Source organism: Strongylocentrotus purpuratus, unplaced genomic scaffold (assembly GCF_000002235.5).
Source record: "Strongylocentrotus purpuratus isolate Spur 01 unplaced genomic scaffold, Spur_5.0 spur5_scaffold_15, whole genome shotgun sequence".
Taxonomy (NCBI): Eukaryota; Metazoa; Echinodermata; class Echinoidea; order Camarodonta; family Strongylocentrotidae; genus Strongylocentrotus; species Strongylocentrotus purpuratus.
The window spans coordinates 24,414,965-24,436,918 of NW_022145600.1; the positions used below are offsets into that span (position 1 = coordinate 24,414,965).

Sequence of the window (21,954 nt, forward strand, 5' to 3'; positions counted from 1 at the left end):
GGCAAACTCAAGCTGATGATGACAGGACGAGTGGGGCCTAGATTTATCCAAATTTGGTATGGAATTCCGTTATGAGAGAAACTCAAGGCACGGTAGCTCAATGTACAGTGTAGTTCATAATTGCTTATCATGCAGTGAATTCTTTAATTTTACCAGCATATTAAAATGCAGCAGAAACTTTCTGGAAATGAAATTATCTGGAAAAGCATTTAACTCGCATCATTCTGTTCAGAGCCAGTGACAGTTCAGTCTCTGTTGAAGTATATACAGATGTATGAATTCGTCACCGTTTTCACGAAGTGTCCCAAGAGCGTTTTAGCGTACAGAAACAAATTTTGAGATAAACGCGTTTAAAGTTTCACTTTTTTACAATCGCTGTTTTCACGGGGAAAAAGTATGTGATGGTATTCATTTTTTTGGATATCTTGATAGTACACTATCTACAGAATGAAATGATATAAGTTTTACGTGGAAATAATGTTTATTTAAACAATAATTAGACCTCAATCACAGAGGACAGTCAGAGGACGGTTCGTGAAAACGAAAAACTTGACATCCACGCTTAGGCTCGTCTTCACGTAGTGGCCCCGCAGCTTACGCGGCCCCGTTTCCCCTGTTGGTTATGTGAAATTTCGTTTTTACGAACCGTCCCAGTTGACGTGCGCGCTGTGCAAAGCAATGCCCATTTGCGTACCCCCCCCCCCCCACCCATAAAACTATATTTGTCATACCTAGCTGATTCTGTTTCCTCGAAATCACAGCACTATATTCAATGTTAGACTCGCATCACTCTGCCCCATCCAGAAATTCATCTTGAATCCTTCACATAATGCAGGAAATGCAATAATTTGTTAGTGACTCTGAATGCCTGTTATGGAAATTGTATATACTGTCCTGCTTCATATGTGATTTTAGTTTAATTGAATATTTTTGTCAATGATCAATAGCATATTTGTATACTTTTTGTTTGGGGGGGGGGCACACCAAGCACTATGTACAACTTCTTCTCAATTCTTTCTTTCTCTCTCTCTCTCTCTCTCTCTCTCTCTCTCCTCTCTAGCTCTCTCATGCAAACAAGAACATCCCCCTCCTTCTCTTTCTTTCTCTCTCTTTATCTCTCTTTTTGTCGTTTATTACCCCTCTTTGTTGTCACATAAGTCATTATCATTTTAGTACATTACTCTCTCAGACACATTTCTCCTATAAACAAATCTAACTAAATAAGAATAAATGTTGAATAGCACAAAGCAATCAAATCTTAAGATTAATACTTTCGTCTTGATTATGACTGCATTTATTTCTTTGCAATATACAGTAACTGGAATCGTTTTTGTACAGTTCATTTCACAATTACATGTACAATCATTAAAAATTGATAAATCATAATAATAATAATAATAATAATAATAATAATAATAATAATAATAGCCTAATAGTTCACTCAAAATTTTATTAAACCGAAACGGAAATTCTTTTTGCCCAATTGATCGTGAGCCCGGCAGCCACTGAGCAGCGCCAGATCGACGTTGCTCTATCCCTTATTGTTGAACGCCAAACAAGGTAGCAACAACTCCCATCTTTTAACGTCTTTTGGTATGACGCGGCCGGGATTCGAACCCACGACCTCCCGGTTGTGAGGCGGACGCTCTACTGACTGAGCCAACACTCCGGTGTAATGAATCATGTTTGAATATCAAAATTGCAACTTATTTAACTGTAGCCCACACTCATGGCAAAAAATACAACATGGTAGCTCTATAAAGAAGGGGGGGGGGGGTACCGGTGTTCTTGGAAAATTCTGAAATGCAAATTCACAAGGCCACTGATTAGGGGGAGGGAGGGTTACAATATAGTTTGAGTACTGCCACAATGGAAGAGGAGCTTAAAAAAAATCATTAATTATTTATATTTTTTGTGTATGACATACAAAGTTGTCAGCTGCATACATCCCTGTTGCCTCATAAAATTGCAGATCTGAGATTTACATAGATGTTGTAATCTAACTTTTCAAACATTATTTCTTATTCTATGTCTGATTTCTTTCAAACTTTCACCAGTCTATTACACTCATTTTGTTCTGCTTTAACATAAATCAACTTGTTACAGAGGTTGGATTGCCCTTTGAAATATAAACTATTAGCAATTAATATTAGTCCTACATGCCAAATCCTTCTAAAAACATACAACACTGTAAGTTTATGGGATTAAAACTTCTTACATGCAACTTTCATATGATGGATGACCTTAGTCTGTGCTGTTCTTAGTGAGGAAGGAGGGAGGTTGTCACTGTCAAAATAATAATAACAATATGCTCAAGGCGCTCCAACTATTACCCTGGCTCTGCTAGGCAGCCGCTTTCGGTGCTCACAGCAGAGTGGCAAATTTAGATTAATATCTTGCCAAAAGACATTACTGCTGTGGCGGGACTTGAACCATGGATCCTGTGATCCACAGTCCAACGACTTATCCACTAGACCACAAAACCTCTAAATGGAGGCACATTCGGAGTCAGAGTCTCCTGTCAGCGTTGCAGTCCCCGTCCAGTCCACATCCATCTAGCTCATAGTGACTCTTGAACCCACCCTAAGCCTTCCGTTATATCGAAGATCTCGTTTCTTGCCACAATTGATCTCTCCATCACGATCCCACCTAACAATAACTTCTGTATTTTTGTCCATCCTAAGAGGTAATTGACAAAAGATTGTTACAATCAAGTTATCAATAACTCTGTTCAATGATAAGTAGAGAGGACATAGTAATTTTATTTCATAAAACAGGAATGAAACCTAGAAACGGGTATTAAATAAAAAGTGGTTTTACTCTGTCCTAAATTGATATTTTGAAATATACAGTAACTATAAATGAAAATCAGAATATGAATTTAAGGTCTACTTTTAACAGAAAAGAGCGAAGCATGCACCGAGTAGAAAAGCAGATTTGCAATTGTTTTATAAATACTGTTGCACCATTTATTCACTTAGAATGCAATTTGTGACATTGTGGCACTAAATTCCTGGTAGGAAATCAGAGTGGTATAACTCCTATTTAAAAATATGAATGGCTTTCCTGTGTTCAACACTTTTAGGTTGGGAGGATTGGTATATTGTTTCAGTTAAAAAATTGTGACAGCATACTCCATGGTCTGTATGGTACTATTGTATTCCATTTCAATAAAAAATGTAGCGGACATCTATACAGTATTTATCAACCACTGAAGGTGATATGATAGGGTTCCATATGTATTACTGGGTTTGTTGTCAATCATTGAATTGATATGTTCATATCTAAAGAAGATATAAAATCTGCAGGTTATCAGCAAATTTGTGATGAATGTTATAAACCCAGTAAGTAACAATGAATGCACTTGCATGTACTTGTCTGCCAGATTGAAAGAAACTTTATTATATCAACTTTCAGAAAGACCACTCAATAAGGATCAATATTCAAAGTTAGTCAAGCGTATAATATCATTCATTATTATTTATGGTGCAATTATCGCATAAAGACACGCGTGATGTAGCAGCGGGTAATATAAGAGCATATTACCGTACGTTTCACATCTGGGTACTTGTACATGATACATGTATAAGTGATACTTGAAATATAAGAAGAGGATAATTGAGAATAATAACATTGACTGGCTCACATTTTGGTTGATATGAGACAATATTGCCCTCAACATAACCATATTGCCCTCGTCTTCGACCCGGCCAATATGATTATATTTGGGCAATATAGTTTCATATTCCCATTAAAGCCAGTCAAAATTATAAAATATTTCATATATAAACAATATAAAATGTAACAAATTAGGTTTAAACTTACCTTTGATGACTGAGGGGACTTAGCTATTCAGTCGGTCGGTCTGTCAGTCGTTTGGTCTGACCTCCAAACCGTGGTATTTGAAAAGCAATCAGTTCAAGGGCAGAGGGTGAAGATGCTGGGTTAAAAGGAGAATATATTTGATAACTCATGATGGATGCAGAAAACCCCCAACACAGCTCGTACAGGAAGCTATACTGGGATGATATGATTTTAAAATCGCATCTCTTCAAAAAATTACAGGCATCAGGTTAATGCATATTATTTTTTTTTTTCTGAGATGAAACAACACAAATTAGTGTAACTCTCCTTCTTCACCCCCTTCCCCCTATGAAAAAAAGACAATAAGAAAAATACAAAATATAAGATGAAGCCTGTCATCTTGTAAGTTGATACACCATAAGTAGCTCAAACATGACATGTTGGCAAAATGAATGTCTGTCACGCACATTAAAGAGCGAGGAACTTGTGTTTGATGCCTTACAATACCATCAACTGCCTAAAACCTTTCAAAGCAAGATCAGTCAGGGGTTTTAAAAAAATAATTGAGTGTTTGGGAACCCGTCATCTTTGGAGGGCCCTCCTAGCACCCCCACCACTTTGCGCACATTAGAAAATTACTTCCCAGCATAGTTTTGTCCATGGATTATTGTTATGTAAATGAAAATAGTTCATTTGTTTGCTAAAGATTGACCCCTCCCCCTCGCCAGCCCAACTCCCAATCTATAACTTTTCTTTTGGAGCTAATTTCCTTACCACACATACCTTGTCAATTTGCTAAAAGCTCTCCACATCAGCTGCACAAACTCCTACATGGACATCAACCACTGGGGGTGCTAGTGGTCCCTCATCTCTTGCGTATCCCAGCTGTCTATTCTACTGGTAAACTATGAAAAAATATGAAAAATATTTGTTTAATTTTTCTGCATTTGTTCAAACAAGCCACTTCATCTCACGGTTGGATATCCCTTTAACTTATTAGCAAGCACATCATTATCTAAAGCAATTAAGACGACCTTGCATAATTAAGTCTCAGTCTTGCAAACATGGGATGAAACAACCCAAATTAGTGCTAACTCCCCCCCCCCCCCCCCCTCACAACGTGACGGACATGTGCGCTATACCAGAAGAAAGTACGGTAGTACTATTATTATAAGCAAACCCCCCCCCCCCCCCCAAACAACAAAAAGCCTGTCATCCTCTAAGTCCAAGGCAAAAGGTACACCTTAAGTAGCTCAACCACAACTTTGGTGGCAAAATGAAATTATCATGCACAATAAAGAGGGAGTAACTTGTAGTGGACGTCTTCCCATACCATCAGCTTTATCTTTGTCTTTAAAGCAAATTAATTAAGAGCAGGCATGCGTTTATGAGCATAAAGCCGAGTGTATAAGAAGCCGCTCCAGCCTATGCTAGGTTGACCCCCCCCCCCCATCCATTAAGTACCTCAACAACATGCTAAAAGCTCTCCACGTCAAACTCCTACTTAGACATCAGCCACTGGGCCTGGGAGTGCTAGTGATGGTCCTCTCAGCCGGCTATTCTACTGGTAAAACCAGGAAGAAACATGAAATGTATTTGCTTCATTTTTTCTGCATTTGCTGAAATTAAGCCACTTCATCTCAATTCTCATGGTTGGATTTCCCTTTAAATTATTAGCAAGCACAAAATTGTTTATTCATTCAAGCATACCTGGCTTTACTATTCAAGTCTCAGTCTCGTATTTATAACATGAACATGGAAAGAGCTTACGAGGGGGTCATGTAACATTTAAATCTAGTACTAGGAGTACGTAAGTACTAACGTAGTAGATCTAGACTCTAGGCTCGCGCTCGAGCCTAGACTCAACTCCTACGTCGCAATTGCCATTTTATGATTTGGCATTGTCATATCAACATTGACATTGAATTTTAACCAAAATGTGCCCTTGGCTAATTGGGCCTTGCCTTGGAGGCTTGGGCTGGTACTGCTTAATCAGTTAACATAGTTAATGTAAAATTATTATTAATGATATCTCCCCCTGGCCTGGGCTTCACTCTTCAGCGAATTCGCCTTGTGACTCGTGACATTGTTGTTATTGCATGTAACTGCTCCTGCACTTATACATGTTCAAGCTTATCTAAGATACTGTGTTACTTAATACTTAGTAGCACTCTGTTGATAGTACTACTAGTACTAGTAGTAGGCGAGTACTACTATTACTAGATCTGCATACTAGTAGACCGACAATACAACTCACGCAGAAAACAGTGCGTGGGACTGTAATGACCTATCTCGCCATTTCGTAACTTGATATCCGTTTAGAATATGAGTTTGTTTATACTGCTACAGACGATATTATTGAACGATGCATAACATTGTTTTAAAATAAGTGAAAATAATTACCTAGGGCTGTCAGATTCCTCTAACAATTCCGCCAGAAGCACCGGCATCTGTGACAAAGGCTTCGCGGAGCCGGTTCGTGTACGATTATCAATAGCAGACTACATTTGCGCGTAAGAGGCCACTTCGTGAAAACGGTGTTTGCCAGTTGTACCGCTTGTGATACGTTTCGTGACGTCACGTATGACGTAATTAAGCAAGATTAGACTTTGAAAATTACTGAAGTTGTAGACATTTATATACATTGCTCAAAAACGGTCAAAACTCGAAATTAAAAATTTCAACGATTTTGGCCACTGAGGCCACTTCGTGAAAACGGTGACGAATTATTCCTCTCTACCTCCAAATACGCCATATTACATGTACATGAATATTGCAGTTGTGTTTTGTACACACACAGTACTGTATTTGCGTCAAGTCAACTACCTCAATGTATGATCATCTTCCATTTTTCCCTTTCCTGGCTATTCTATATTTTCTAGTAAATCTTTTGGGCAGAATATCATTTATTTGTAAGTTTTGAACATTAATTGTGAGAATGAGATTTTTACAGTTTTTGTGAGAATGTATTATTTTTCTGTCATTACCAGACAGAAATCAAGACTACACGAACAGCATCACCTCAATTTTGATGCTGTCAATTTGAATTCAAGGAGCTGATATTTAACTCAAATGAGAGCTTGTTCAATGTGAAGTGCTCGAGCAATCATAGATGTCACTATAACATGGCAAGAGAGATGATTTCGTCTGCTCGAAGTCTGGAGGGCATTATCTTGTGTGATTTAAAACAGGGCTTGTGCCCTTCTAGCCCCAACAGATGATTTTTATCTGCTTTAAGTCGGAAGGACATTATCTTGTATCATTTGACACTGAGTTACTGTCCTTCTTGCTGTCAATTACAAAATGTAACTGATGATTTATTCCTCTTTGCGGCTTGCATGCTTGCTCCTTCTTTCTCATGCATCCATGCACGCTCCCTACCAGTTTGATTCAATGATTGACTGTATACATTTACAATTGTACATGTAGCATTCCAAACATTCTTTGTCCACTACGATAGCATTGGTGTCTAACCATTTATTCCTTCTTTTTTTACAAATAATATCTCATTTAATGACTGCAGGTATTCGTCCCCCCCCCCCCCCCCCATTGTATGGCAGCTTGAAATTGGAAAGGATTTTTCATCACATCATTTCTAATATGCTTGAGATATATTTTACTTGATAAATAATTGGCATTGGATTATCAAAAAATATTGTCAATTTTTTTTTTTTAAATAGATTTCTAATCCATGATATATACTGTATACATGTATAAATATATACATGTATAGCAGAAGATACATGCCAATATTGGTATACTGTACAAGCTGTAGGCTGCCATGTAGGTGTACAAATACTGTACTTGTATACATAAACTATACATCTCTCTGTTTACGTGCATATCGTACATACACTGTAGGCTATATTACATATACACGCCTTTATTATGATTGCCAAGGCCACTTTGAATCTGCTTTCAAAGTCATGGGCCGATCATTTCTGCTTTACATATACACTGTATATCTGGAGGAAGCTGGAAATGGTGATGAGGATGAAAATTCAGAAAGAGACACAGACGTTTGATTGATCAGTCAATCTAATGTTGAAGCTGTCAAGTGAATGGACATTTTATTACAGGAGGAGAGTGATCATTAGGCTTGTCCTCATCAGCTTGAGTTTGCCAAATAACCCGCTATTTTCAGACTCAGAATATTATCCCGAAGCTCGAAATTGCGTCTTCGCCAGACCGATACGCTCATCACGAACTAGCTTGGACGACCAAATACCCCACTAATTGGAACTGCGGGCTGATGAAGGTGCAAATTAACTGGCTAATTTGCAATCAGATTAGTTAAAAAAGCAGGTTATTTGGCAAACTGGAGCTGATGAGGAGAGGCCTAAATGGTATCTGAAAGATGTGAGGACCATCATTCAGAGGTTTGCATTTTTGTTAGGCTGAACTGACGGTACTGTAAAACAAAAAAACTATGTGGCTTGAAATTGCGAATCTTGAGCGTAGCCATTTGAGCTGACAGACATTTGTATCTTTGACTTTGGCCATATTTAGATATTTGTTGAATTATATTTTGATATCACATTTCATATATTAGATGAAAGTTTGAGCATATGATGATTGATCAAAGTTTCTTTTCATAGAAATCAAGAATCAAGGGGGAAGGGGGAGGGGGAAGGGGGGGGGGTCAAGTGTGTGTTTCTCACCCGCTCTCTACCCCACAAGTATGTACCGGTACATTGTAGGTCTTATTTAAATGTACTAAATGAGCTTAATTGAGCTAACAAAGACTGACATGTCTATGACCATTTTTAAGAGACCATTTAGTAACATAATAAAATTAGGTGCAGTATGAAAGAAGTACATGTATACTGAATAACATTGAACTATGCCTCACACCAAACATCAACAACGTCACTCATCTGGGGAATTGTTTGTTTAACAGTACAGAAAGGAGCTGTAGTAACACTGTCATTGACGTCAATATCTCTAAGTTTTGAGAGGAAACATAGGCCTCTAAATATAGACTGCAAATAGATGTATGATATGATGTCCTATGGTTCAATTTATTCAGGAAAAACAAGCGAGATAAGTTTGTATATTTGTTCTGCTCAGTCGCATAGGTTGCCTTGGCGACCATTGACTGTCGCTTTAATGATTCAGCATTATCATGGTCTGGAAGTTATGAATTAATTTTCATTTAAATTATGTTGCATTGAGGGAAATCTTTAATACACAGTGTTGCTCAGGGGCATGAGTGTAGTAAACAATTATTTTTGATGCATCCAAGACCCGAAATGTTGCGGATAAGTGCCCAGCAGGACAAATCTGTTTCTTCCTGTAAAATCCATGGTCTACTTTTGGAATAATTTCTTATTGAAAGTTTAAAGGTACTACACTGTACATTGTGTGTCTCATTTGCAGGCCAACAAAATGAAAAGGTTAAATTCCACCAGCTTTTGAAAGATAATATTAATTTAGAACTTCCCTCAAAATGAAAGGGCTTGAAAACGTCTTTTTGTGAGCAAATAATGACCGTTAGTTGTCGATTCAACTTGACTTTACATAATTTGAGGTGTTGCCTTTCCTAGATATGAATCTGTAGCGTGTGCAGATAACATGCGTAACAACACGTGAAATTTAAACAAAAAATGTAAAGTTATGGAAGGATCTGATGTGTTATTAAAGGCAGCCCTATAATTAAACTGTACATGTACCTCCACACCTTCACATGCATTTTCAATAACATAATTTTAATTCTCAGTATTTTATCATTCCAATTTTGCACTGATCTATGTAATTTATCATTGTGATTCAATTTCTAGACCTGAATTTTTGTTTTGAGTGAGGAGTAACTGGGTTTCAAAATGTAAAACTCATGATTTTTTCGAAAATGTAAAGAAAAAGGAAAAAAAATCATGATATGCAAGTGTTACACTTGGCAGAAGGCTTTATCCTGATGTTGTTTGTAATACATCATTTTATAAAAGATAAACCAACAAATTTCATCTGTTGTTGGAAGCCTTTTCTTTTCTCAGGCCATGGCAGAATAATTATGGTTTTAGAATAAAAATGCAGAATCTCTGGCACTTGGCCCCTTTAATAACGTAGTACTTTGAAATTAATCATGAAGAGGCTTAAGTTCCTTTGCAGACAATTTCCATTTTTAGTACTCTTGATACATTTTCCAAACATTCTTGAGCAGAGTGAACATTGTCATAATGCATTAAAGGGGACCAACGATGATAGAATATTTTGCTCTGTAATTATGGGGTTCCATATTATGATATTCTGGACGTGGGGATCTGAGGTATACCTTCAATACTGAAACTACATTCTTAGTAAAGGTAAAATTGTTGTTACCAAAATAATGTCAAGTTGTCAACACTAATTCATGTTTAATTTTCTTTTACTTTTAACTGTTTTTCATCTGTTGCTTTTAATACATAATATTGTTCCTCGTCATTGGTTGTTCTCTTTTTGTATTCATTTTAATTTTGTTATTCTTTATTATTTTCTGTGATTTTCTTTTCAATCATTTTGTTGTCATGGAACTTCTGTGCATTTCTTTGCTGGAATGAGGCTTTTAGCGGAGAACAGGTTTTTATAGCTTTAGAGCCCTATTCTATGCAAGGGCATACACATGTTTTTACTACTCTACTCAGTAAGACGTATTTTGGTTCACTGAGAATTAATGTATTTCAATTGCAATATATATTTGCAGACATGATATTTCTACATGTAGCTCGCATTTTGAGTAAAGTACAGTCGCATATGGAACTCCATTCATCAAGATCAAATCATGTTTTCGTGATGGGTCCCCTTTAAGCCAGGTAACCGAGAAAGTAGGGGGAGTTCATAGAAGTAGCTTGTTGGTATCTCTCTTTTCAATCAGAAATGACATTTCCAGCGACCCCAACTTCCCAAGTCAGAAGACGCATAATATTGCATATCTCTCCCGAGAGCACCAGTTGGCAATATGACTATATTTGCCAAGCACGGCCGCCGAATGTATCGGCTTGTTTATCGATATTGGAGCTGATGGAATCTGTATTCTGTACAGTATCAGCTGACTATACACTACAGTACATCTAAATGTTATGTATGGGCTTGTGTGGAATGTGGACTAGTGTCATGATGAAAGAAAAATTTCAGTTCTGGTCACTTCCCCAAACAACAAATATCCTGCGCTTTTGTCACCACAGATTCAGATTTGTAAAGAAATAACACAGGTCTACCAAATGATTCTTAAAGAAAATATTTAAGTGCAGAAAAGTAAACAAGGCTGTGAACATAATTTTCGGTTCTTGTCACAACTCCAAAAACAAATATCCTGCACAATTGTCACCACAGATTCAGATTTGTAATGAAATAACACAAGTCTACCAGATGATTCTTACAGAAAATATGTAATTGCAGAATAGTGAACAAGGACATGAACATTGTCTTCATTGTCCCAAGTGTACATAATCCGGGTTGGTGAATTTGGTCATGCTAGCTGCATTTAATACACTGCCAGCAAAAACTCAGTTTGTTCACATTCTAGAGTTCTCACCTTCTGGAGTTCTGCTACATGTATTTACACTGACAGTTCCCAGTAGTTTTAATGGTACATGTATGTGTAGTTAATAAAATGATGTTTTTTCGAATGGTATTCTTTCTACGATATAAAGGGGTCTTACATGTATATGTGGTTTTCAGCAAGATTTTGCTATTTCACTTTCATCAGGCCGGTGTGATCTTCTCTGTACTATAGTGGTTACTGTTATTTGTCTGTGGTACGATTGTATAGCAGGCAAATGTTGTTTGTATTGTTAATGAATGCATACTTATGTTGGGTCCGGGGCCATGCCTGATGGAATGTAATTTGCATAGACAGCTCATACAGGTGTGCGAGCTAAATTCTGCCAAGAAGACCAGGGCATGGCATCAATTAGTGTGTAATTGAATCATTCTAGCGTGAACTTTCAACCAAACAACTTTTATTTACAATAAAAGTTTGTTGTGTCATGTTATGTTACGACATGACTGTGTTTTATAAAGATTTTCCAGAGTTTTCATGCTCGTTGAGTTTTACCTCTGGTTTTTTATCCTGGACCATGGTCGGTCCGTTTTCCAGTGAAGGAAACGAGAAGAAATGTTTGTTAAACATTCATACTGAATAAACGGCCGGCTCTCAGTAGTCCTTGTCAGGCTATCCCACAATAGTTGAAGTGTATTATTGTGTTATTTGTTTGTATTGGGAGTCAAGAGAGATGTCAGACGAAATAATATGTGAAGTTATAGAACAGACTGGTAACAGATGATAACCATTCATAATGAATTTTTTTTTCTTCAAATTTCCCTCAGAATGAAGTGTAATTGGGAGTATACTCAAAATTGGCTGTTTTCTGATACTCTTAGAAACTCACTCTTATCTATTAAACTGCAATAAGCATATTATTATCAGTTTGTCACTATATTATACTTAAAAATATATCTTCCAAATTATTATGAAAGAAAATATATGTTATTGCAGAGTACATGTAAAACATATACAAGTTTACAATAAAAATGTAAAAGTAGTAACTAGTGCTGTAGTCAAACGTTTAACCGTCCGGTATCCGACCGCCCATGGCGGATTCCGTTTTCAATTGGACGGTTTCGTTTTCCCGATTTTTTTTTTTTTTATTTTTTTTTTTTATAATTTTTTTTTTTTTTTTTTTTTTTTTTTTTTTTTTTTTAAGTTTTTTTTTTTTAAAGTTTCGATTTATGCCCCTCCACCTGGCACTATGCCTGGCAATGTCTCCCAGCTCAGTAATCTGTGTGTTGACTCACCACTCCAAAACTAGAACAACACTCCAATTTGTCTGTCATCTTGGTTTGAAAGTAATCTTTGTAATAGATCTCATCATCTCAATATGTAGTTTATAATAATAATTCATCCAACTTTTTCACAAGGTTCTGTCCTAGGTCCTCTACTGTTTTTAATTTACATTAATGATCTTACACATTCTTCTAAAAACAACATTGTTACTATTATTTGTGACAAGTTCACAAGCACAAATCGGCCCCTTTAAATGCACCTCGCAGTTAAATGAAAGTTGCCGACAGAGTCGGTAAAAAAAAAAATTTAAAAAAAAAACGATTTTTTTTTTTTTTTTTTTTTTTTTTTTTTTTTTTTTTTTTTTTTTTTTTTTTTTTTTTAATTTTTTTTTAAAAATCGTTTAACCGAAAACCGTCCGGTTTTGACTGGCGGTTAAACGGAATTGGAGATATCCGTGATGTTACAGCACTAGTAGTAACACTAATAGTTGTATGTGTTTATACATTACATGTATGTAGCATGATTTTATTCATCTTGCTTTCATATTTATGAAATGACCCTAAGAGCAAACAAGTATCAATTGTCTCCGAAGAAACCTCAAACCTGCATTTTTACTTTGCGCATTGTAGTAGCCTTGGGGCTAATTCATACTCTGTATAGTACCTGGTGGCTTGCAAATGCGGAAATCGTTTGTGATGATCATACTTTGCCATTCACAGTTCCTATTTTCTGGATTTCCTTTTGTTAATAATCATCCTGCGTGAGGAACGGCTTTCAATGCAGTGGCTTTGTTGTTACTTCATGATGCAGAGGGGTGGAAAAAGTGCCCAGAAAGACTTCTTTACTGACGGTGCTTTTCAAATATCTAGGATAAAGGAAGCATACGTGTACTCTTCACTTGAATTCATGTAGAAAAATTGATAGTGACTCAATCTCTCAAAAATGTTTTTTTCTTTTGTTTGATTTTTTAAATATTTTTGCAATACACAAGGACCTTTGTTACATTTTTGCCATGCAGCCATAATTCATTTATACAGTATGTTAAAAAATCACATTGTCTTTTGTGGGTTTTGTTTTTTTTGGTGTTGGAGTTTTCCACGTCATATCTGGACAACCCTTTAGAGTAGTGGGTAAGGAAAATCACTTTATGCTTTCTCAGTAAATGCCCCTATCCTTTGGAACAAATTACCAGCGCACTTTCATAATATTCATTCTCTCGACCAATTCAAGTCCTTGCTGAAAACGCACCTTTTTAATTCATAAATAATATTCTGCAGTTGTGAGTCGGTCAAAGGAGGTGCACACCGTCTTATTTTTTGTTTGTTCGATCCTATGTTTGATCCTATGTTTGACCTCTTGTATGTATGTTCGTTTGATCTCACTCTTATCTTATTTTTTATTATTATATATGCATGATTTATTGAATAAAGAACAGATGTATATAAAGTTGTGTGTTTATTATAAGTTTTGGTAAATAATTGTTAAGTCAGAATATGGTGCGCTTAGAGACACCAGTATTAAGCGCCTTATAAATATTGTTTATTATTATTATTATTATTTATGCTGAAGTATATTTCAATGCTACCACGGTATTAATTATATCTTTCTCTCTTCTGTCTTTTTCTTTTTTCTCTCTGCAGGCATTAGGAAGTTTTTATTTCATTCACAAGTCTCTCAAGGATGCCCAGTGTTATGATTATACAGGTAAGTTTCTAAATCTTTGAGAAAAAGAGATCATTCTAATTATATAAGTCATACATAGTATACAAATATGGAATTAAAAGCCAGGCGAATGATTGTTGTATTTCACATAATAAAAATGATATAATAATAATTTGTTTAAAAAAAACTGCCAGGAGGAGGAAGGAGAAGGGGCTCAGTTTTTAATATTTTTATTTCAATGTCCCTATTAATATTGACATTATATTGGTATAAAAACTGGTAAATTAATTTTTCTAATTTCATCAGAACGTCTCTCAAAATGATGATTTTAAAATGCAAACCCTTAGACTTATAATTCAGAAATCCTCTTTAGTATATCGGTATGTGATTTGAAGGCAAGTGGAATATTTATCTGAATTAGAGATTTTAGTGAGTGTTGCCAATTTAGCCATGGGTATACTGCAACTCCTATTGACATGTACATGGGGGCTAAGCGATGGATGCATCTGTTTAATGTTTAAAAAATGATTGAGGATATACCCACTTTCTGGGATTAAAAATTAAAATATAAAAACAACCTGCCAGTATTGCAGGATAATTGATCAACATGATTTGCAAGCTGTTAGATTATTCATATGTATTGCCTTGTATACATGATTATTTGATACTTTTGGTTGGCTGGGGAGGAGGGGGGGGGGGGGGGGGGGGGGGGGGGGGTGGGGGGGTACGTACTAGTGCTGTAGTCAAACGTTTAACCGTCCGGTATCCGACCGCCCATGGCGGATTCCGTTTTCAATTGGACGGTTTCGTTTTCCCGATTTTTTTTTTTAAATTTTTTTGTTTAAATATATATATATATATATATTTTTTTTTTTATAATTTTTTTTTTTTTTTTTTTTTTTTTTAAAGTTTCGATTTATGCCCCTCCACCTGGCACTATGCCTGGCAATGTCTCCCAGCTCAGTAATCTGTGTGTTGACTCACCACTCTAAAACTAGAACAACACTCCAATTTGTCTGTCATCTTGGTTTGAAAGTAATCTTTGTAATAGATCTCATCATCTCAATATGTAGTTTATAATAATAATTCATCCAACTTTTACACAAGGTTCTGTCCTACATGTAGGTCCTCTACTGTTTTTAATTTATATTAATGATCTTACACATTCTTCTAAAAACAACATTGTTACTATTATTTGTGACAAGTTCACAAGCACAAATCGGCCCCTTTAAATGCACCTCGCAGTTAAATGAAAGTTGCCGACAGAGTCGGTAAAAAAAAAAAAAAAAAAAAAAAAAAAAACGATTTATTTATTTATTATTATTTTTTTTTTTTTTTTTTAAATCGTTTAACCGAAAACCGTCCGGTTTTGACTGGCGGTTAAACGGAATTGGAGATATCCGTGATGTTACAGCACTAGTACGTACACAATCATGGACAGTTTATTAGATTCTGATCCCTAGCGTTTTCTATGCAGAACAGGAGAGAGCTTTTCAATAAATTATTCATAAGGGCTTAATAGGTTGCCCTTTAATGGGAAAAACCTAGCACAATCTACATCTTTTTTCCCCCTTGCCTTAAAGGAAATCTTGAGTAATGGAAATAGAATCAAATGATGCTGATACTGCTTGTTCCATACCACAAATTAAATGACATTGGTCAAACAATTCTCGTACAAAATGTATACCGGTATATACTCGGGAGAGAGAGGGCAAAAGCAAAAAGGCTATTTATCTGTAGTGTGAATATTGTTTTTCTGTATTAAAAAATTGACTTCCTTCAAGTTCTTCTTAGTTTGTTCTTTTTGCTGCTCCAAATGACCCATATACTGCAATAATAAACCCTTCAGGGTATCTTTAAACCAGTTTCTCTGGAATTGAAGTCTATGATATTACAGAACTTGAGATTTGATTTAATGCAGCCCCATCTGCTCTCAAAATGGAACCTCATTCCAGTCTGAAAAATGTGACATGCGGAAATGTGAAGTTTGCAATACCATTGTTCTGAAATGATTGTGAAAAGAAGAGCTCCCTGTATGGCCTAGATTGAGATTTCAAATGTTCCTTTTATCTGCAGGCTGGAAATGAGCACACAATTATAATAATGATAATATATTAGATTTGTAAGGCACCAAATCTAGCTGAAATCAAATGCTCGAGGCACACCTGTGAACAAACAACAACAAAAAAGAGATCACATAAAAGCATCTGCATCATAAACCAAGGAACAGAAGTGAGATAGAATATGAAAATGACAGAAAAATTAATTATATGACGAATTAAACAGATACGTTTTAAGATAATTTTTAAACACTTTAAATGATCCGCTATTACGAATCCCTCAAGGGAGAGCTTTCCACAGCGAAGGCCCTGCATATCAAGGGTTGACTTTACCTTCGGTGAAGTGGCCTGGCCTGGTTGCTGCCAAAGCAAGGACGCACACATAAGGCCTGTTTTCATTAGCTCGAGTTTGCCAAATAACCCGCTAATTTCAGACTCAGGATATTATCCCAAAGCTTGAAATTGCGTTTTCACCAGACCGATACGCTCACCACAAACTAGGTGGGAAGGCCGCAAATAAGCCACTATTTCCCAAATAGGGGGATATTTTGTAAACAAGACTAAGATTTCTCGGGATAATTTCTCGACCAAATATCCCACTAATTGCGACTGCGGGCTGATGAGGACGCAAATTAACTGGCTAATATGAATCGGGATAGTTAACATAGCGGTTTACAACGTATATGGCAAACTCGTGCTGATGAAAACAGGCCTAATAAGGCGCCCCTATCACAATTTGCTTTACGAGGGCCAGAGCTAGCTTGGGCTGTGCGTGAAGAAGATAACTTGGCATAATTGTCAGTGATTTGCACTGACTTAATTACAAGCATTTTGATACCTTTAAAGCTAAAGACCAGTTATGGTCATGCAATTGCATAGTGAAAGAAACGTGAAATCAATCAGAAAAGGTTGATCATCTAGCATAGATGTACTGCAAGGTTCTGGAATCATCAAAATTATAAGAAATTTGGCCAAGTCTTCATAAAGTTAGAAGCACTGTACACAGAAAGATGTATATGGGACTACACACACATGCATTTGCATCTCTCAACAGTATATAGATATAATAATTTACCAAATACATCAATTAGTAGGCGGCTTCCCGTCAAAATTTTTATCTTCATGTAATATTCAAAACATATTCTTTCACATGATTGGTAATAAGAGCTTCTATTTCATTTTTTGAAATTAGGGTGTTTCCAATACTGGTCTTTACCTTTAAAACACTCTCAACTGACAAACTGGCAAAAGATCGGCACCCAACTTGTTGAGACATTAAGATGGTTTTAAGGGCACTTCAGCACCTTTTAGGAAAGATCCTTTATAGAGATATGAAGAACGTGTTGCCCATTACACAAGATGGAGAAAGAACTGAGTATTTATGGCCGATCATTGCTTATGGTATCATGAAAGCTAGTTAGGAAAAAGGGACTAATGGCTATTAAGAAGAAAATACTGAGAACTGGCTGGTAAAACACTGCATTGGAGCAGTGAGTAACTTGTGGAAAAGATTCGGCACCAATATCTCTCTGTAGCAAATCCTCAAAGAGCCCCCATGAACAATAATAATATTTCTTACTTAGGAACTGGCAGACTGTATATTTTGTGTAAATTCAGCAGTAATGACAGTGATAATGATAATGATAATAATAATGAAAATAATAATGATAATAATAATAATAATCTTTATATCCCTCTTTCTTTCCTCTCTTCTCCTCCATTCCCTATTTGTCTCTTTTCTCTCTTTCTATATCTCTATCCCTCTCTCTCACTTTCTCACTTCCCATTCTGTCTGTCTCTGTCTCTCTCTCTCTCTCTCTTCTCACTCCTCTCTCTTCCTCTCTCTTCATCTCTCTAACTTTCTCTCTGTATCCGTCTGTCTGTCTCCATCTCTCTCTCCCCATCTCCCCCTCCCTCCCTCCCTCTTATTCCTCTCCTGCACCATCCATCTTCCCTCTCTCTTCTCCTACCTGTATCTATCCTGATTAACCTATATATATAGATTGCAAGTACCGACAGCTGTCTGGTCACGAGGTATACTCCAGCAACCTTGCCAAAGTCACAACTCAAGAGAAGCACAAATTCCCTGCTCATTTCTATCCAGAGGTCAGTTTACATGTATAACAGACATTTTTATCATAATCGTTGTTTTATCTAATTGGAGACACAAGGGTGTTGACTCATATACAGATTAATGCCTTCTTGCTCCGAATAGCGAATACCGTATGTACATTTTTCTGGAGTGCCGAGTCTTGACTCTGAAACGAGATTCCAAGATTCATACCTATCCCATCTTCAGATATCTTCAGGAAATATCTCCAAAGACTTGTTTTGATCTCATTATTCACACTTTTTATCAATATTTAAGTTCTGTGAAACAACAGAAACTTCTAGAAAGCAATAAGTCAAAGGTCCTCCAAAAATAAAAATTCCTTTGAGATCATTAATTTAAAAAATGTATATTATAGTTTGTGTTTTCTTCCAAATAGAGCTTCCTGATTATACACTTCGCTTACCACCGAAGTCTCTAAGCGCTGAAACCTCTCCAATATCATTAATAGTTCAGGAATGACAAAACTGAAATATCTTCTTGAATGAAATCCTAAATCCTGACAAAAAACTCGCAGGAGAATGAAGATATAAAAGGTGGATTTGCTAAGATGGTATAGACATGGTGTGGAGAGAGTATAGGTCACAGAAAACAATTGATTTCCTGGTGGCTGGCTAAAAACATTGGATAGAGAAACAAGAGCTTCTGGCCTCACCCAGGTGGATGCCGAAGACCAGAAGGTGTGGAGTAGGATCATTAAGGAAATGAAATGCCCAACCCTTGGGGGAAAAGGAATGGTTCAATGACGACGATGATGATATTGGTGTTGGTGATGAAGGTGATGTATATGATGATGATGACGATGATAAAAGATGATGATGGTGATGAAGATGATCTAACAATTAATCTGACACTAAAGTTTGATTTATCGTTTTCTCTTTCTCTAGTGCAAGTGGTCAAGAAAAGGTTTCATGAGAACAAGATGGAGCATCAATGGAAGGTTGGTTGATCAGTGATTCACTGAAAACTCTATCCTTGTTCATTCAATAAAAATGTGGGATGGGCAGGGGACAAATGGGGTACAGAATGTGGTGGTAGTTATTTTACCTGACTGCTATTAAGAAAGCATAAATGCTTGTTAGTAAGCAACCAGAGGACCGACAGCTTTAGGTCCACTCTGAGGGACCTGGTAATGAGGTTTAATGCCTTACCAAAGGGCACTAATGCATCGCCTTGGTTTGGATGTTTACCTTGTTTTGAATTCTATGAGAGCTAGTGCCGAGAGTGCCTAATAGAGGTGGTTTTTTGGTACTTTGCAAAAAGCATTCATATTTTTCGACACCCGGATGCCCCCTCGCTTAAAATATAGATAGATAGGATATATATTGGATATAAATAGGAGGTAAATTAAGATGGGAGTATGAGAGTGAAAGAGGTAGAAAGAGAAAGAAAAACACAGACAATTTAGGATGAATGGAGAGGTAGGACTAGGAATGGGTAGAAGAGTACAAGAGGGAAAAGATACAAAGGTAAAGAAAAGAAGGGCAAGTGGACAGATTATGAGGAGGGGGGGGGGGGGGATATGCTCATGAAGAGAAATTTAATTTATTCAAAGAAAAAAATATAATTAAAAATCGTTATATTGTAGAAAAGGAAACCATTCTTTAAAGGTAAAGACCAGTATTGGAAACGCCCCAATTTAAAAAAAATGAAATGGAAGCTCTCATTACAAATCATGTGAAAGAATATGTTTTGACTAATACATGATGATAAAAAATTTGCCTGGAAACCGCCTACTAATTCATATATTTGGTAAATTTGTTTCTCTCATGGTCTGTGAGAGATATAGGGTAGTCCCATATACATCTTTCTGTGTATAGTGCTTGTAACTTTACGAAGAATGGGCCAAATTTCTTATCATTTTGATGATTCCAGAACCTTGCAGATGCTAGATGCTAGATGATCAACCTTTTCTGATCGATTCCACAACGTTTCTTTCACAATGCAATCGCATGACCATCACTGGTCTTTACCTTTAAGTGCACACGCATTCACTTGTGCGCAAAGTCTATGGAGGTGGAAGAAAACACCTTTTCTATGCATAGTCAATGCTCATGCATGAATGTTTTTGTGTGCAACATTAGTCCGTGGGAAAGTCATGGAAAGTCATGGAATTCTTACTTGGAAAGTCATAGAATTGTATTGGGCAAAAAGTGTGTGAACCCTGGTTTCACATCAATGCAAGACTATCAACCAATTGCATAGTCTTTACCTCCTCTGAAACCCAAGTATATCATTCTCGCCATTTCCCCCACCGTTCTTTATTATTTTGGAAATCGATAGTATCCCGCTATCTCTTTGAATCTTCTTTTTTTACAGGCAATATGAACTGGTCAACGTGCACCTGTTCCACGATGCAAACAACGTCATCGCCGTGGAAACGGTAAGCCAACATTATATCAGAAAAGTCCTTTCACCCTCTGCTCGACATGTCCTTACCATAAATTTGCTGGTTTCTTTAATGAATCTTTCCCCGGCCACTTGGTTCTGCCAGAATCTTCCAGGAAAAATAACTAATTAAACCAGAGACAAGTTGGTCAAAGGGAAATTGGAAATTAAAAAATGCCTGGCTGCTTCCGTCGCCAATATATTACAGGGCATTTAGACTTTTCACCAAGGACAAGAATTTTTATCTATCTGTGGTCTCAAGTGTCTTATTTATTTGATGAAAGCTATTAAATCTGAAAGTCCTCATTTCATATTTCCAAAACTAAACCCTCAGTATTTTAAGCTTTCTTTCATTTATTGGTTTTCATAGGTCGGTTTTCAGTTCCGTATTTCTCTTCAATATATCAAGTACTTTTAATCCCATATGCATATGTATAAAATAGTGATGTAATTAATGTTATTCAACATTGTAGTGGTGGTTATTTTACCTAACTGCTGAGAAAGCATAAATGCTTGTTAATAAGCAACAGAGGACCAATGGCTTTATGTCATCTCTGAAAGACCTAGTAATGAGGATTAATGCCTTAACAAAGGGCACTAGCCTTGTTGTTGAACCCGGGTCGCCAAATTACAAGACCACTGCTCCACCAACTGAGCTATCGCGCCTCCTCATCTAGTAAGAAGGAGAAATATGTTGAAATTTAATTATAATTATGACACAAAAATGTAGATAGGAATCAATGGTAATTCAGTGTAAACATGTATTTAAATGGATAGGTTTCTCCTTCTGATTTCATATGTATATTTTTTCTCATTATAGCAATTCCCATCACAATACAGCAAAACCAGGAGAAAAGGATTAGAATTTGTTATTCAGAGGTAAGTTGAAGGAAATATTTAAAACATTGTGATACCTGACTATGGTTTGTTGTACCATATACGGCTAAGTTTGTTGTTGATAGAATTCATAGAAACCTCTAGTCACATTTTCTTTCTATCACTCTGTTTGCAGAATTCTGAGAGGCACACCATCATTATTTGCAAGACATTGTTAGTTCTATATAATTTTGATGATTTCAAAGTTCACAATATTGATGTCTTAGGAAATTATTCAAAAGTATGTTTAACATGTTTGATGATGATGATTTTGGTACCCGACTGCTAAGAAA

At 36.4% G+C, this 21,954-nt stretch overlaps 1 protein-coding gene and 1 long non-coding RNA gene across 11 annotated transcripts in view; one reads left to right on the forward strand and one right to left on the reverse strand.

Annotated features, from left to right (window-relative positions):
- The window catches only part of LOC576800 (inositol polyphosphate-5-phosphatase A), a 72,544-nt gene that overhangs the window by 21,619 nt on the left and 28,971 nt on the right, over window positions 1-21,954 (forward strand). For all 7 annotated transcript variants that reach the window (XR_004064190.1, XR_004064191.1, XR_004064189.1 and 4 more), the window contains exons 6-10: window positions 14,206-14,269; window positions 18,290-18,393; window positions 19,285-19,337; window positions 20,717-20,780; window positions 21,606-21,664. Coding sequence is in view for 3 of the 7 variants with exons in the window: in XM_030985882.1 (XP_030841742.1) it covers window positions 14,206-14,269; window positions 18,290-18,393; window positions 19,285-19,337; window positions 20,717-20,780; window positions 21,606-21,664 (344 nt within the window). In the remaining 4 variants the exon portion in view is untranslated. The remainder of the gene's footprint in view (window positions 1-14,205; window positions 14,270-18,289; window positions 18,394-19,284; window positions 19,338-20,716; window positions 20,781-21,605; window positions 21,665-21,954) is intronic.
- On the reverse strand, window positions 2,381-6,531 carry LOC105440305. 4 transcript variants are annotated; one of them, XR_004064194.1, is made up of 5 exons: window positions 6,208-6,531; window positions 5,269-5,365; window positions 4,588-4,709; window positions 3,826-3,940; window positions 2,381-2,679 (listed from the first exon to the last, which is right to left on the reverse strand). It is a non-coding gene; the product is annotated as an uncharacterized LOC105440305 (long non-coding RNA). The 4 variants fall into 4 exon arrangements; XR_004064192.1 differs by having other exon boundaries at window positions 5,269-5,368; XR_004064193.1 differs by having other exon boundaries at window positions 3,826-4,150; window positions 5,269-5,368.